The sequence below is a fragment of the Rhipicephalus microplus genome, unplaced genomic scaffold, assembly GCF_043290135.1.
Source record: "Rhipicephalus microplus isolate Deutch F79 unplaced genomic scaffold, USDA_Rmic scaffold_32, whole genome shotgun sequence".
Classification (NCBI taxonomy): Eukaryota; Metazoa; Arthropoda; class Arachnida; order Ixodida; family Ixodidae; genus Rhipicephalus; species Rhipicephalus microplus.
The window spans coordinates 3,772,927-3,789,103 of record NW_027464605.1 but is presented as its reverse complement, the minus strand read 5'-3'; the positions used below and the strand labels follow the sequence as shown (position 1 = coordinate 3,789,103).

At 44.6% G+C, this 16,177-nt stretch overlaps 2 protein-coding genes across 7 annotated transcripts in view; both read left to right on the top strand.

Annotated features, from left to right (window-relative positions):
* The window catches only part of LOC119172276 (uncharacterized), a 229,066-nt gene extending 220,467 nt beyond the window's left edge, over window positions 1–8,599 (top strand). For 5 of the 6 annotated variants that reach the window (XM_075884401.1, XM_075884400.1, XM_075884399.1 and 2 more), the window contains 4 exons: window positions 162–502; window positions 1,838–1,976; window positions 6,145–6,237; window positions 7,417–8,599. In XM_075884401.1, the coding sequence (XP_075740516.1) occupies window positions 162–502; window positions 1,838–1,976; window positions 6,145–6,237; window positions 7,417–7,473 (630 nt within the window). In that variant the 3' untranslated portion in view covers window positions 7,474–8,599. The remainder of the gene's footprint in view (window positions 1–161; window positions 503–1,837; window positions 1,977–6,144; window positions 6,238–7,416) is intronic. The other variant, XM_075884397.1, reaches the window with a different exon arrangement.
* Window positions 8,600–12,662: 4,063 nt separating this feature from the next.
* The window catches only part of LOC119172824 (uncharacterized), a 203,846-nt gene continuing 200,331 nt past the window's right edge, over window positions 12,663–16,177 (top strand). Inside the window, exon 1 of the mRNA XM_075884480.1 lies at window positions 12,663–12,788. The gene's annotated coding sequence lies outside the window, so the exon portion shown is untranslated. The remainder of the gene's footprint in view (window positions 12,789–16,177) is intronic.

Below are 16,177 nucleotides of genomic sequence, written 5' to 3'. Positions count from 1 at the left end.
TACTAACACATTTATTAAAATACTTGGTCGAGCTCATCATATAGCTCAAATGCGCCAGAAACGAAGATGGCTGCTAACTGTGATCTTATAGGGGTTCGCATCGCTAATGCGAAGCTGGCTTAATTTTCTCCAATGCTAAAGCGTTCCCGACTGTTTGACAGGCGACTCCCCCAGCTACTGGTACGATGCAGCGCCGGCCCGACGCCCCAGCGCCTCCTCCGCCACCGCCGCCCGCGCCAATCACGCCGGGCACGTCCCGATGGCTCGACAGTTCCAAGCGAGCCGCGGAGCGCCAGCACCTCGTCCAGCAAAAGCAACAGCAGCAACAGCAGCAGCAGCAGAGGGGACAGAATGACGATCTTCCCTCGCCGCCATCGACCTTCTCGCGCGAGATGGACAAGTTCCGAAGCTCCGTGGCTGGGCCGTCCGATGACGATTCGCAGCAGCCGCAGCAACAAGAAGGCCAGGATGCCTACGGCACCAACACATTCACCAAGAAGAGGTACGTGAATACTGTGTGTTTCGGAGCTGCATTAAGACGAAAAAACACCTCTCAAATAATGAGTATGCTGTCCGTTAAAACTGGGACCAGGTCCGGAGCGGTAGCCTACACAAATAAACAATCAAAGGGTTACTTGTGCATTCTCCTAAGACCACCCGAAGGCGAGAGTGATCTTTGTTTTCATTCGATGTATTAATCCTGCTGCGCCAACCATCAAAAATTTTCCGTACCTGACGCGAGCTTGCGTTGCCTCCTGGATCGGTGTGATTGCAAGCTTTCTGCACATAACCTGGCTTCACACTGCCTTAGTTATCCGCCTACAAAGGATCAAGTGACCACTGATTTTCCTCCTAATATATTGAGTGATGTATTTGTGGGGTTTAACGTCCCAAAACTACCATATGAATATGCGACACGCCGTAGTGAAGGGCTCCGGAAATTTCGACAACCTGCGGTTCTATAACGTGCACCCAAATCTGAGCACAAGGGCCTACAACACTTTGACCTCCATTGAAAATGCAGCCGTCGGAGCCGGGATTCGATCCCGCGACCGGCGAGTCAGCAGCCGAGTACCGTTCCTATGAATCCACTGAAGAGAACTATAGCGCAAGTGCCTATGGTAGCCGCAACGCAAGGCACTTCAGCAAGCATGAGAATGATAACTAGTACACGGATTGTCCTAACTTTGAACTTGCGGCTCTAGTTGGCTTCGCGTGGCCTAAAGCTGCGTTACCAAAAAACCAAAAGTAAAAAAAAATTCACCAGTTGCCTTTCAGTACCTCAACCTTTTAGGCTCACCATTTCAAATCTGCTCATCAAGTTCACAACTGTTGGTTCTATCATTCGAAACAAGACCAAGTCACAAGAGTAAAAGAAGCCACTAGTGCGTTTTAAACCCGCAAGTACGAAGACTATGCAAAATCCGTGTACACCCATCATTCCCATGGTCACTGAACGATCGCAGTGTCAGAGTCCCCTCCAGTTAATTTCAAGAAACTCTGTGCAAGCGGCTGTGCCATGCGTCACATGTTGCGACGTCACGATGACGTAACAAATTTAGCGGATCTGTGACGTCATGACGCCTTCATCACGTGATGCCGATTTCCTTCTATCACTCGTGTTGGAGCGGATGGCACCGGACGTCTGTCAGTTTTCACGTTTGATGTGGCATCTAAGGTTTTCGCCTTATTATACAAATGACTGCCCATTCATATGGAGACAAATTATGAGTGGTAAACATGCAGGAAGAGTGAGGAATGAATGGAAGGTGTTACGTGTCATTATTAAACAATACAATTCAAGCAAATTCATGAAGATACACGATGTATGTTGCAGCACCATCTCTGAGGCGGGCCGCTCGTATGACGAGACGACCATCCGGCCCGCAGTGAAGAGGCTGCGGCCCCCCGAGGCACCCGACGACGACGCCGTGCCAAGCACTTCACGAGGCGGAGGCGGGGACAATACTAAAGATGTGAGTAAAGTGTCTATGCGCTCGATGTGAACGAAGCGCGTAAACTTGCAGCCCCGCCTTTGTAAGAGTGCAGATTGAGTTATCGGGACGCAAATCGTCAACATCCTTTCTGTATTTACACTTTCTTATTTTTAAATCCACGTCAAATATTCGCATTTCTGCACCTCGCGCAGGTCATCACACGTGATGGAAGAAAGGAAGGATCCCACGCCGCGCATAAGGTGATCACACGCAATGGAAGAAAGAAAAACAGCAGAATAGAGACAGGCAGAGATGCCAACCAGCATGACATAACTGGTATAATACCCTGCACAAGGAGAAAAGATGAGAGAGAGTGAAAGGAAAAATAGAGAGAAGGAGCGCACTCACGCACACACCTGACGTCACAAAGGGGTGTGGCAGTTTTTAAAATACTCTTGCCACGTGAAGCTCAGAAAGGCCGGCTACTAAGGGGTTCTGCGTCATGCGCTTATCAGAATGGAGTCAATGTGGCCTGTGTATTAAATTCTCAAAAAAGGCGCTCAGCTGCGGAGCCATAATGATAAACAGTGAGCCACAGCGTTGCAAATTTAAATTCTTTTATATATCTTGGAAATAAATTAAGACTTTTTCAAATTCTGAAGAATTGCTCCGCATTAAGGGCTGTATTGGCCGCCTTTCAGACACCCTCTGAGTGTCACAGTAAGGCAAATGACCTCCATATATAGCGAAAGGAAATTGTGACCTTCAATGCGACATCTGTCACGTGCGCAATTCAAACAAAAATAGGCCTACCGCACATTGTTTGCGACGTGGGTGTCAACGGCATCACTGCTCCTCCTCCAGCTCTCGTTCCACTCCTTCCCCGTAAAGCTTTTGTCTACGATGTGATACCTAGCATGAAACAACTCAAGATAACACTGGCCTATCCAGCGCCCACTCAGTCAAGTATTAATTTCAGTTTGCGTCATTTACGTGTTCTCAATATTGAAGCTAACTCGTTGGAAGCATGCATCTCTTAAAATGTGTTGATATCGAATATAAAAGCTACAGCAAGACACATTTCAAAGGATCTCAGCTTGTGATAAACACCAGGACCGGACGTTTCAGCTCCGATGGTTAACATCCGTGCTGAGTGCTTGCATTGTTGTTTTGCACGTAAAAACTAATTTCGCGTAATCCCTTTTGACGAAAAGCATCAGTGTACAGTAAGGCAAAACATGGGTCAAGATTTTCTTACTGCGATGACTGCTGCGTTTCACGAACGAATCAGGCGCATCCTTTTTTTTATCTGCACTGTAAGCTCAGAAAGCAACACCCACACATCCGCGCAGTCACTCGTAGCAACGTCGCACTGATCTCTCGCAAAATAAGGCCTGGAGTATCCCGTGAATTAGAACTTGCGAGCTATAATGATGTTTAGACATCTCCTAATCTCTTCATGCCAAGAGACGATGAGCGACGACCAATTTGCAGAAGCGGTTAATCCGGCATCGTAAACGAAGGCTTAATTGACCCTTCGGTCAATACTTGGTGTTTGTGCATTTCTTGGCGCCGTCTTTTTCTCGTTTGTAATTATCTACACTGGGTGGTTGCAAATAGCCTGAAGCAATCTACTACGGCACTTTAACCTTGATAAACAAAGTTTTACACTTCCCACGAAACATTTAATCGAATAAATATTAGCTTCATAGCATGCTGCAATCACACAGGGTGCGATTGCTTTTCTCTGGTTAAAACTGGCCCTTTTATTGTATACGTTCTCTTTTATAAATGTGTAATTTGTATTGTGTGTGATGTGTATGAATGTTTGATGTGTAATAATTGTGTAGTGTGTTATAAGGCACGTGATACATGCCCTATAGAAACTACATATATCCTAATTTCTTGTTCAGGGAGAGAAAAAACATTTGAATTTAGCCAGAAATGAAACAAGATAGCATAGAACACGTAATTGTTTTAACTATTGCAAGCAATTCGTCACTGTGAAAATGAGTGAAGTTTTTCACTTCATGATACAGAGGTGACTAAAAATTAAACAGCGTAGCCAATCGTAAAATCATGCAACTCAGTACAAAATGTCTGCGAATAACCATTTTTTAGCGTGTCATTTGAAGTTTTCATAAAAGAAGGATAGTACTTACATATTTTTTTACTCATTTCTCGTTTCTCGACACGCGTATTTATGGCTGGCCTCCCTCCCAATCATAATCGGCGTATGGCACCGGCGTGTCCAATTCGTCACATTTAGGGGACCGGTTCTGAGAAGTGGGGTACCATACGATTGCCTTCTATCACATATACGTGTTTTTTGAAGACGATAGTCTTTATTGGCGACCTTCTACGGAAGAAAACTTTTGGTCTGTACGTCTGTCTATCTGTCTGTCTGTACATTTGTCTGCTTCTCCACCCTTAACAAAGCCCCAAACGGCCAACCTTATCCGCAGCGCTCACCAATACTGCTCAAGATTCAGCGTTCACACTTGTTCGATTGTCAGTTAGAGAGAAAGAGAGAAATAAATAAAAGGAAGAGACAGGGAGGTTAACATAGTAGAACTGGTTTGCTACCCTGTACAGGGGTGGGGAAATAAGGGTCGGAAAAAGGGTAGATATAGAGAGATATAAAATAAATTCTAAAAAAAATCATGCACACACATGCAGGGTGCTCCGATCAATTATTGCGCATATCTTAGGCACCATAACAACAAGTCAATATTTTGTATGAGTGTCTTTTTACAAGAAAATGCATACATAAGTAATTCTAAGGACCGTAGCATTTATCACGTTGCGCTGAAAATGCAACGCTTGCACGAAAAGGTGTATCCAACGCTTTGCTAAGACTAGCTGAGACGACACGGTGGTGGCACCTACCCGTCGCCTTGCGTTCTACACCTTATCGCCTCCGACACGGGCGCGCACGCCGCGCGCTTCGTTTTCTAAGATAACTGCCAGGTAGCGCTCATGTCTCATGTGTGACGTGACTTGATGCGCTCGTTCGCATCCGCTGCACGCTCGAGGCACTCTAACGTAGCGCCTCCAGAATACCATACACCGTTTTTCTTGCGTAAAACATTAAATAAACGTTTTGTTAGCTCTCTCCAGACGCAAGACTATCGTCTTTCGATGACATTTGCAGTATAACATGTAGATACGGGGCTAATTTTTTTTCTTTTTGATGCGCAGTAAATATACGCAGAATCCTAGCTTCATAAATCTCCAATGTTTATGAAGAAAACGATTTACGCCGAACAAAGAGACACTCAGAGATAGACGAGCCGTCGAAATAAGATAAAGCTACTTACAGGCATGTCACATAAATAACCAGCTAACCCTGCATAAACCGAGCTTGCTTAATATTGTTGGCAGTTTTTCACCAAGGAGTGAAGCAAAAAAGCCTAATCCAGGGCACTCGGAAACCAGCGGTCTAATTATGCTGCTGTGTTCAGTGATACGCACATATTGTATGAAGTTCATTTCTCAAAAATTTAATTTTGTGCTGTTTAAATTTAATGAAGAGTATGGTGCTGTACATGAATAAATAAGTTAACCTAACAGAAATCTGTGAAGTAACACTGCGCCAAACTTGGGATAACATTTTAAACCACAAGAGTGACCAGAGCTTGAATTGTGGATCTTCATTTGATTCTGTCTGTTAATTCAAAGTTCTTGATGAGCCAACATACCCATCTTACCATTTTAAATAAAACTACGTTTCTGAACACATCATTGTGAGTTTTATTGTGCTTTTTGTGGTTCATAGGCTTCCCTGAAACATTACGGCTGCTACACACTCGATACTATCATTTTGACGCAAGTATGGCTAATCTATAAAGAAAAGAAGTATGTCCTGCATTGTGGAATATCTAGTGTGCATGATTTATTAAGAGGTTTTCGCTCGAATAAATATTCTTCTTGTAGCACTGACGAAAATGTACAGTCCTCAAGCATGTTTCACGTTGTGAATGCAGCCGACCAGTGCTGTTGGTTCTGAAGTCGCCAAGGCCTCTATAATATTGCTCTGTTACCCTCCACCTTTGAATCGAAGGCACCCGCCCGGCTCTCTAAAACCCACACACAAGGCCGTAGAAGGCCAATGCGGTCGACTTCTCTGCTGCCCCTACATTTCTATGCTTCGTTTTCCAGCGTGGCGCGATTTCTACAGGAAAGATTTCAATCTGGTTCTTTTCAGGAAAACAGCCGCTGTGATGAGTCCGGAAATGACGTTGGCCCATCAGCTAGTCCAATGCAGGGTCTTCGTGCCGACGCCTCGAGAACGCGAAGGGTAAATAACTTGTTTTCCCATCAACCCGTTCGGGTCCTATCGGTTCTAGCGTCTTTCCATTTCGGTGCCCTATTTTCGTCGGTGCGTCTGAGACTTACGCGCGAGCAACAGTACGATCCATGCGCCCGGTCCAGGCGGCACACGCAGTCGGTGAGATTGCATATTGAAATCCGCGACGCTTTGCGTATCTAGCTGAGACCCTTGCGGACCTTGAGAGCAAAGTATACGCAACGAATAAATCCCACCCTGACGGGGGACTATGCAAAACAACACATTGTTTCTAAAAACAACGGCTGTAGCATCAGCGAGGGCAACAAACCTTGCTTCAATATATCTGAGGAATGTTTCAGCCATCATCTTAGAGTTCGGATCCAACTTCATTCGATATATTTAGAGCACTGGTGGTGTTTCACTTTGATGCACGGTGCCTTTCGGTGGCCTACGTGCCCGTCCTAACCTTCGTTCCTCACTATCTGCTTTAAAAATTAATTCTTAACTCTAAGTAATTTTTATCTGCCGTGGTATTTTGCTCTCTCCGGACATCGATCAATATGAATTGTGTATAATGATGCATTTAAAAAAAACTAAATAACATGCTTCACTTTTTGTCTTAAAATCGGTATAACACCAAAGTAAGTCGTCTCCTTACAGAAGTAGTTTAGTGCTTCCGGTACATTGATATAAGAGAGCTTATTGAATGTCTGTTGTTGTTTGAGAACTAAATTCCTTTTTCGCGAATGCATCTATGTTGACGCTTAGCGATGCATCTCCATCCCGACCACTAACGACCATCGATAATGATTGATTAATGAGTAAACATCCCCTCGTGAGTATAGATACCTATAGTAGCAGTAGCTATCTGGGGTGAGAGCGGCAGCAAATAAAGCGGTCTGACCACCAGAAGAGTGTGACTGATTGTACGCCAAACTTGAGATAAGATCGCCTACTCTCGCAGCCTATACGCCGCTGCCTGATTAGAGGGGAACGCAACTCGCAACGAATGGCCTAAATAATATTGCCCGTATGTCGTAAATGCTTTGTACTATAATTTCATTAACATAGTGCATTCGAAAACATGCCTGCAGCACACCTTTACGTCAGCTTTGTGACCTCACATATTTGTTGTTGTCGTGTTCTTGCTTTTTTGAAGATTTTTTTTTTCATTTTTCTTACATGCAGACTTCCAAGTCCGGCTCGTCGACAGGAGACTCGGATGTCGTTGCACGACCTTTTTAGAACTCTTCGGTGGAGAACGTGTCTACATTCCGCGAATACACCAGATTACGACGATTGGCACATTAATCCTAATCAGATTAATTAACGATGAATCATTACCGAGGTGTCAATTTCGCATATATAGGAGGAGGTTTTCTTTTTTCATATGTTTCGCCCCAATTTAGACGACTGTGCCTTGCTCAAAACGTTTCCAAGCCCTAGGATGTTCTTCCTCGAAGCTATGCAACTTTTTAATGTTCCCACCTCATAACCTCTCCTTGTGTGATTGTTGTGGCTTACAAGAGTCCCATACAAAGGTGACTATGGATGCTAGTACTGCGATACCTGCTGACAATTATCTAATGAGTATCGCTATAACGTCAGCCGCCTTCTTTTTGCCTCACCTGTAAACTCAGCGCCACTGAGATTAGAAGATGCCTAGTTTATTTTTTGTTTGCATTTGAGTGCATGCCACGGCTCGCTTGTACTCGTCGCTGTGTGCTCGTCTTTTCTGACAGTTTCGTTTTGCTTCTACAAAAACTTAGGCTTGCCATAAGATTCGATCACACGCGCACCATTGTTTTTGTCAGCAAGTGCTTGTACATAATATAGACTATCATTGCCTTGTTCCATTGTATCATAAATGTAACCGGAATGTGCATATGTAATTACAAGATGCCTAGTTTTTTTTTTCTCACTTGAGTACTTGTCACGGCTAGCTTGCACTGTGTTGTTTCTATCAATATAGTTATTTCACTCTTGTACGAACTGAGAAAATCAAGTTTTGGCAATATTTGTTGGGAGTCTTAGCTGCTTAGTTGAAGTACGACTAGCCCGACACTAAGCCTTTCACGAGGATGCCGTCACTAATACTAGGGCCGTACGTTATTGCACGGAAATAATTCGCCGCGCTTGCATGCCTTGCAAAGAGGGCCTTCTCTGTAAATAGTATTGATCTAATGCTCTCTTTGTTTAGGTGTTCAAGATGCCACCGAATTGTTATCTGTTTTTTTACGCAAGGAGGTGAGATAACACATGCCAACTGCTCATATTATTTTTTGTGGCGTATTTCCCGGCCCCTCATTATTTTGACAGATCCCCTGCTAACCGTGAGAACAAGTGAATAAAGATATGTTTTAAAAGGAAACCTTGAATTGTTGAGTCGTCTTAGAAGTGAGAGTCCAGTTATTACCTTGCACTCTCACTCAATTGACAGTGCATGCTTAATTATTGTGGAACACCTTGAACAGCGTTCCGCATTTTAGATTGCCGTGTACGGCAAAAAATGCTTCTAATTTGTAATGAATTGAAGTGAATGTGACGTTTTGAGTGGTGGTTTCAAAACCAGAAAAGAAGAGCAAAGGGAAATTCGCAACCATCTGTTTCAAAGTGCAACAATTCAGCAGTAGCTGGCAGGGCAAGTGAAAAAGAGGGCATGAACGAGATAGGAAGAAATGCAATAAAATGGGCGATGATTAGTAGAGAAGTCCACTGGTGGGGCCCCGATCAGCCGTTGAAGAGAGCACATCGCGGAGGAGGCAACTGTAAGCCAAGAAATCCACCGAGTGTCTGCCTCCGTCTGCGACTAAAGAAATAGCCCCGCTCATGCACTGGGCAATGCTCTCCGAAGACAGAGTGACGCGCCGTCCTGCTCATGACGTCAGTCTAGAGTACGCACCCATTGGGGCTTGCTTGCATGCATCCGCCCTTGAGGAGGAAACGCCGCTGACTTCTGAAGTCGTAACAGACTGTTGGTGGGTTGCGGTTGCCAAACACTTACAAAAGGTGCGTGTCGTTTCACTCTACTTAACCGTACGCGGGATGAGTTTCAAAGATAGTCTATGATAGGTCAGTATATCTTTGCTGCTGAAGAAAATAACAAGCTATCAAGCATAATTACGGCGAGGGAATACTTGGTGATTCGATCAGTTGTCAGCGTAAAACACGCCAACTAAGAGAGAGAGAGAGAGATAAAGATGAAAGTAAAGACGGGGAGGTTAATGACACACACATATGGTATTCTACCCTGCACTGGGGAAGGAATGAAGGGGAGAAAAGAAGTTGCAGAGAGATAAGAAAAAAATTCCGAATAGAAAATGTAACAGAAATAATTACTACCAACACATAGTTATGGGCTCGCAATGCGCTCCCATCCACTTGAAGTCCCTCTTCGTTCTGCGTCGATGAAATTGTTAAACCGTGTAAAAGCCATTGAAAGGTGTCTTAGATGAAAAGGACAAAAATAATGGTGGTTGAAAACACCCTATACAATCGTAATGAAGTACCCAATTCACTGGGAGTTTTGAGTTACTTAAAATTTAGGAAAGTGGCTCTCAAAGCTATCCAACGTTGACTTTCCACCACTCTAACGTCATTACTGCGAAGCAGGTACCAAACAATTTGCATCACGAACACATGTTGAGGCCGAGTTTCGGATGTCCTGATGATTTGCGAGCTTGACGTCAATAAATTTTAATTGCTATGGTATTACGTGCAAGAGCCACGAATATGATTATGAGGCTGGCCGTAGTGGCGTGACCACGAGTTAGTTTCAGCCAAAAAAGCCTCTTTAACGGAGCCTAAATCTGAATACATTCCGTACCCGCATCTTTTGCTTTGCATCGAGACACCCAACCATAGAAATTACCACGGCTTGTGTACGTAACGTCAACACTGTACGGGTGCTCATTATAGCGAATGGTGAAGTAGTACACTTCTGACGAGGACGACAAACGGGACAAGATAGACACGATACTCGCACCCAAATTTATAGATAGATAGATAGATAGATAGATAGATAGATAGATAGATAGATAGATAGATAGATAGATAGATAGATAGATAGATAGATAGATAGATAGATAGATAGATAGATAGATATACAGATAGATAGATAGATAGATAGATAGATAGATATACAGATAGATAGATAGATAGATAGATAGATAGATAGATAGATAGATAGATAGATAGATAGATAGATAGATAGATAGATAGATAGATAGATAGATAGATAGATAGATAGATAGATAGATAGATAGATAGATAGATAGATAGATAGATAGATAGATAGATAGATAGATAGATAGATAGATAGATAGATAGATAGATAGATAGATAGATAGATAGATAGATAGATAGATAGATAGATAGATAGATAGATAGATAGATAGATAGATAGATAGATAGAATGCGCACTCACATGCCACCGAGGGACACCTCAGTGAAACTAACGAACAGTCAAAAGCATTCCCATCAAATAACAAACTTAGTGCACACTAAAGCGATAGGACGACGCATGTGCAGCTCAGACACATGAAAAATAGATAAATACCTACAGTCGAGAATGGCAGCCTGATAAGACGGATTGCAACCTTACAGCGCTTCAAATGGAGGTCGAAATTGGTATCATGACGGAAAGTGAAGACGATTGAAAGCACTACAAAAGCAGTTTTATGTACTTACAACTAATCACATTCCGGGACGGTGTCTTGCCGATAACTAAGTGAAGCCCATAATTGATAAATGCAACCTCCCTTTTCCTGTTTTTAGCGTCAAAAGTGCACTAGTTCAACGTATGGTACAATCATCAGTCACCAACTAGCTTAACTTTCAAATCTATTAGGGGAGAGCTATTGAGTAACGCCAACAATATTATCAGGGGCTTAAAGCCGCAATACAGTGACACAATTATGCAGGAAGCCTTAGTGTAGGGCTCAAAAAATTTCGACCATCTGTTGTTCCTCAACGTGGACTGTACAGGCCGGCCTCTACCATTTCGCCTTCATCGAAATGCGGCCGGCGCGGCCGGGTTGGAACCTGTGACCTTTGCGTCAGCAGCCGAGCACTGAGCCACTGCTTCACCGCGGCGGACTAGCTAGTAGTTACACCTCTTGCTCGTTTCCTTACCAGAGTTCTACCTCATGGTTTGATTTTAAAATGTATTCGTGCATACATGTTTATTCCAAACAATCTTGTTGCACGTTGAAAAAAAAATGCCGTAAAGATAGGTTGAAGCCACCATGAATTAGGTAGGCTTAATAATGAAAGAAATTCAACGATTATTTCTGTCAATGCACTTTTACTAACATTGGTTAGTGAGCCGCCATGTTGATACAGTGGCTTCGGTGCTCGATGCTGACCCGGAGGTCACGGATTTGATTCCGGGAGCGACGGTTGCAATTTTGATGGAAAGTAAATATAAGACTCTCGTGTACCCGAATTTCGGTGTACGTAAAAGAACCCGGCGTGGCAAAATAATCCGGAGCCCTCAATGGCGTGCCTTATAATCATATAGTGGTTATGTATGGCACGTAAAACCCCAGAAATTATAATTATCAACCTTCGTGAGTGACCCAGAGACCGCTCTGTTTGCAGCATTGTCAGATTGTGCTGGACGGGAAGGGTGGACCAAAATGAAAAAGAAAAAAAAATCACAGCATATCCACGGAGTGAATGATGATGAGCGGGGCGAAGCATCTGTCAGCCCATCCATGCTTCCGTCCGTCCGTTCGTTCTTGCTTGCGTCCGTCCGCGCGACCATCCGTGCGTACATCCATCCGCCCATCCGTCTTTCCATGCGTCCGTCCATCCATCTGTCTGTCTGTTCTTGCGTCCATCCGTCCTTCCGTCTGCTAGTCTGTCCGTCCGTCCGTGCGTCCAGCTAGTGAACACTCCAAGTACCGCCATCTACCATCTCGCATCCCCTGTGGCACATACGAGCTCCAGAGTGGGTATGTGCCACCTGTGGTTACGTACTACTACATACATACAAGGGATGGACAGACCCACGCCTTAAGGAGCTTCGCCCCTAAAAAGTTGAGCGAATAATAGCTCCTGAACTTAACTAAATTTTTTGTCTTTTCTTTAAATTTCATGTGTTCTGCCGACGCGTCGGGAGCTTACAAACTAAGTCCAATCAACTTGGCCACGCATGCACTTACGGTTGGCCACTGACAGAGTCGACATCGAGAATTCCGATGATGGCGAAAGATAAGCGTTATCATTTTATATCGTGTCCTCACACAGACCACACTTCCTGCATCTGTAAAGCCAGGAATGTTCCTCTCGTCTTTTTACATGCGCGGAAGTGGAAATTGCTGCTTCTGCCGGACATGCCTCGTGATTAAGGAAGCACTAAACGAAGCACTCTGCTTCATGTGAGAACGTTGGCAATGTCAGACAAGCGTTACCATTGTGCCTCACTTTCCGGGCGCAAGCCGTTTGCATTTTGCGGCAGAAAGTCTCGCTTCCTTGGTTCCACGGCCGTGCTACAAGTGATTTGTTTCAATGTTTTAAAAAAATGAATACATCGTGCCCGTCTTCCAGCAGAGCAGGTAAGTGCTCTTGCTACACTTTCAATTGCTGTAGCGATCAGTTCAGTAGAACATTACCAAAACACGCTAGGTATTCATGTTTGCATCTTATGTTCAACGAGAAAGTATTCTCGGTCGTTCACTACCGGAGACCAAACTACAATCAGGCGGGTCCGCGAGGCTGTTATACCTGCGGCGCCAGTGCCGAAGGGTTAGTTGGTACTCAATCGAACAACTACAGTGTAAACTGCAGATGCAAACGCTTATGTTTCATTAATAACAATAATCATGATGTTATCAGAATGACTACGCTCATTGCAGGGCAACGGCTTCTCCCATGATCTATCAATCGACCTGGTCTTGTGCTTTGTGCTGCCATTTATTACCTGCGAGGTTCTGCGAAATGTTTAATCTCATTGGCCTATTTAACATTCTCTTTGTGCTTGTGTGTTTCGAATTCTTTCGTCTGTTAATGGGTTACCGTGTTCCTTGCGCAATGCTATACGGCAGTGGGATTCGATCTTCGCTAGAAATGGAGACGCCCCTTTGGGACGACACGTATACAGTTGTCAGCAAGCTTAAACCGAACGCTCCGCAGCGCGTACTGAGATTGTTTGGTTGACGCCAGCACCGCGTAGTTTTCGGTTACGTTGCCGATAGGTTACCGATACATGCCGACATACTATAGAAGCATACCGAAGTATTACGGAGGTTGCGAATAGCGTGCGCTAAGGTAGCGGGTGTTGCGGGTGTAGCATTTGCGTATGGGCGCCACATAGGTTTTCGAATGGCGTTTTTCTACCGCAAACGCTGACAGAAGCTTGAGTCACCGCAGAGCAGCTCTGTGGGCCGCACACTGTTTCGGACCTCAGTGGGCGGACCTCAAACGCTAAAGATGGTTAGCGCTAATACGCATGCGCAGCGGCAGCGACCCCAACGACGCATACGCTATTCGAAAACTCTCGATTATATTGGTGTCGCTTGTCCTGTTATTATGGGGGCAATTGCCGGGCTGATTTCAAGGGCTGACGTATCAGCCCCCCAAAACGCACCACTAAACCGCTGACAATTTAGTGTTCTCTTTGGCGCGTCAGCACACACTGGCTGCGTTCAAAGATTGAGTCAGAAGCTAGAATTGATAACAAAAAGTATAATACCAGATAAAACAACACAAATAACTCACAAACATGCACACTCGGCAGTCATGGAATACGAATAAACGGACGTGGTATGCCATTACAATCAAAACAACGGGCACAAACTACTCACTCTAAAAAAAATTGGCCCCGTATCTGCATGTAATCTGCCAATGCCGTCGAAAGACGATAGACGATCCGCTCGCCCTGAGTTCTCGAACTTCCCTGCCACGACGGTCTAGTGGCTAAGGTACTCGGGGGCTGACCCGCAAGTCGCGGGATCAAATACTGACTGTGGCGGCTGCATTTTCGATGGAGGCGAACATGCTGTAGGCCCATGTGCTCAGACACCAGGTAATCGAAATTTCCGGAGCCCTCCACTACGGCGTCTCTCATAGGTATTAGGTGGTTTTGGGACGTTAAACCCACACATCAATCAATCACGGGTTCTTGAACCTTCTGGGCTTTTTGTCGGCGTGCAGCACAGCCACAGTTGGGTAAAGGGCGAGATTTTCTTGTTGTTTCCGCACCTCGTGCCATAAACCGGCGTCGAGTGACCGTTTTAGATGTGAAGCAGCTCTTCGACTAGCCTGTGTAACGCTGTCCGTCCGTGTCTCCGTGCCAAGGTGGACTGTGGGTCCCGGTGCCCACCCGGAGTTTTGTGCCTCTCTCTGCCAATTAACACCGGTTCATCACAACACGCTTTGCTCCTCCCCGGGTTTCTCTTCTGCGCAATACCGCGATGAGCGCGGCGTGAGCGCCGCCGCCAGAGTAAGCGTTAGCGGCCGCTGCTTCACATTTACTCGTGGTTCCCTTTAGTGGTAGATGGCGTAATTTTTTCTGTTGCACGCGCTTGTCACGTTTGATTGGCACCTGGTCTTCACGTGGTTGTTAAAAATCGGAGGCGCACGCTTTCTTGACCGCTTGTTTGTGATAATCGGCAACAGTGTTCAGCGCCTCTCGGCTGGCAGCAGTCAGAAAAGTCAAAACTAGGTTTCCGAGCGTTAGAGTTGAGTTTGCTGATGACTGTATGGTGCTAGTAAGACGAAATTCTGCGAAGCTGATCGCGCCTGCGTAAGCGAAGAATCTAAGCAAGTTAGAGGAATGAAAGGTAGGTTACGTGAAAAACTGCAAACGAGCAGAGTGGTTTCATAGAGCCAAAGAAGTATCTCGTCATTATCATGCGCTTGCTTTAATTCACCTCCTTTTCTTTAAAAGTAGTATATGCTCCCGAGACATGCCAGTGTAGCAGCTACGATGACACTTTAGCCACCCTGACGGAGAACCCTGTGCACATTTATCACCATTCCTGAAGAGCATTTTGCGTGAAGTTTTGAAAAAAAAACCATCGATACTGATTTCATCAATTAGTACAATCTTGACGCTGATTTTGAAACACAGTTTTCGTTTAACGTTAATATTTCAATGCGTAGTGACCATATATAGGTGCGTCCCCTCAAAAAACTTGTTATCAGTCTGGCCTTTTTGAAAAAGCCCACCTGAACAACGTGCTATAAATTGCAATAGGCGAGAAAATATTTCGAGTACTATTCAGCAAAGTGACAAAACTTTATTCTGTGTGAAACGAAGTGTTTGAGACCCCTGCTCTAAACTGTATCTCACAGTCGGAACGAATAGCGAATGAGCACACTAGACGTACTAGGACCGATAATTGACGCAAGTTTTCGGAGGCGTGATTTTTCGGTCGTTTTCACTGCAGCATGGAAATACGTGTCCACCTGATTACTTAATAAAAGTGCGCTTCGACTCGTAACCTACGAGGATCAATACAACGATATTATTATTACAACGTTCCTGAGAGTAGCAATACAACGGTTCTGCAGAACATAAAACACGCTCTTGCCACTAAGTGTTACGTAGAGAAGTTCGAAATTAAACGGGGAATCATTTTGAAGGAAAGGAATTGGTGCTGTTTGCAAGCGGTGATTTCTACTAATAGAGCGTTAAACACCGTTAACAATAAATTCGTCTTCAAGGCTGACACGTGGCAGACGTCTTGAGTATGGGGGCACTAAGCATCGAGCATTGGTGTTGATATTGCATATATGTGCTTTATCAGGGTAACGATAGCTAGAGGTTGACTAGGAAGGAAAAAGAGCCCTCGTTCTTCTTCCTGTCACTACGTTTCTGAACTCCTCAGTGCGCAAAAACGAAAAACATCAGTTATAATTAACCGTCGAATTCAGCAGCTCAGCTTTATCTAAGTCACTTATGAAATCCTTTAATTGCTTGACATTAATATTTCCTTGCCTA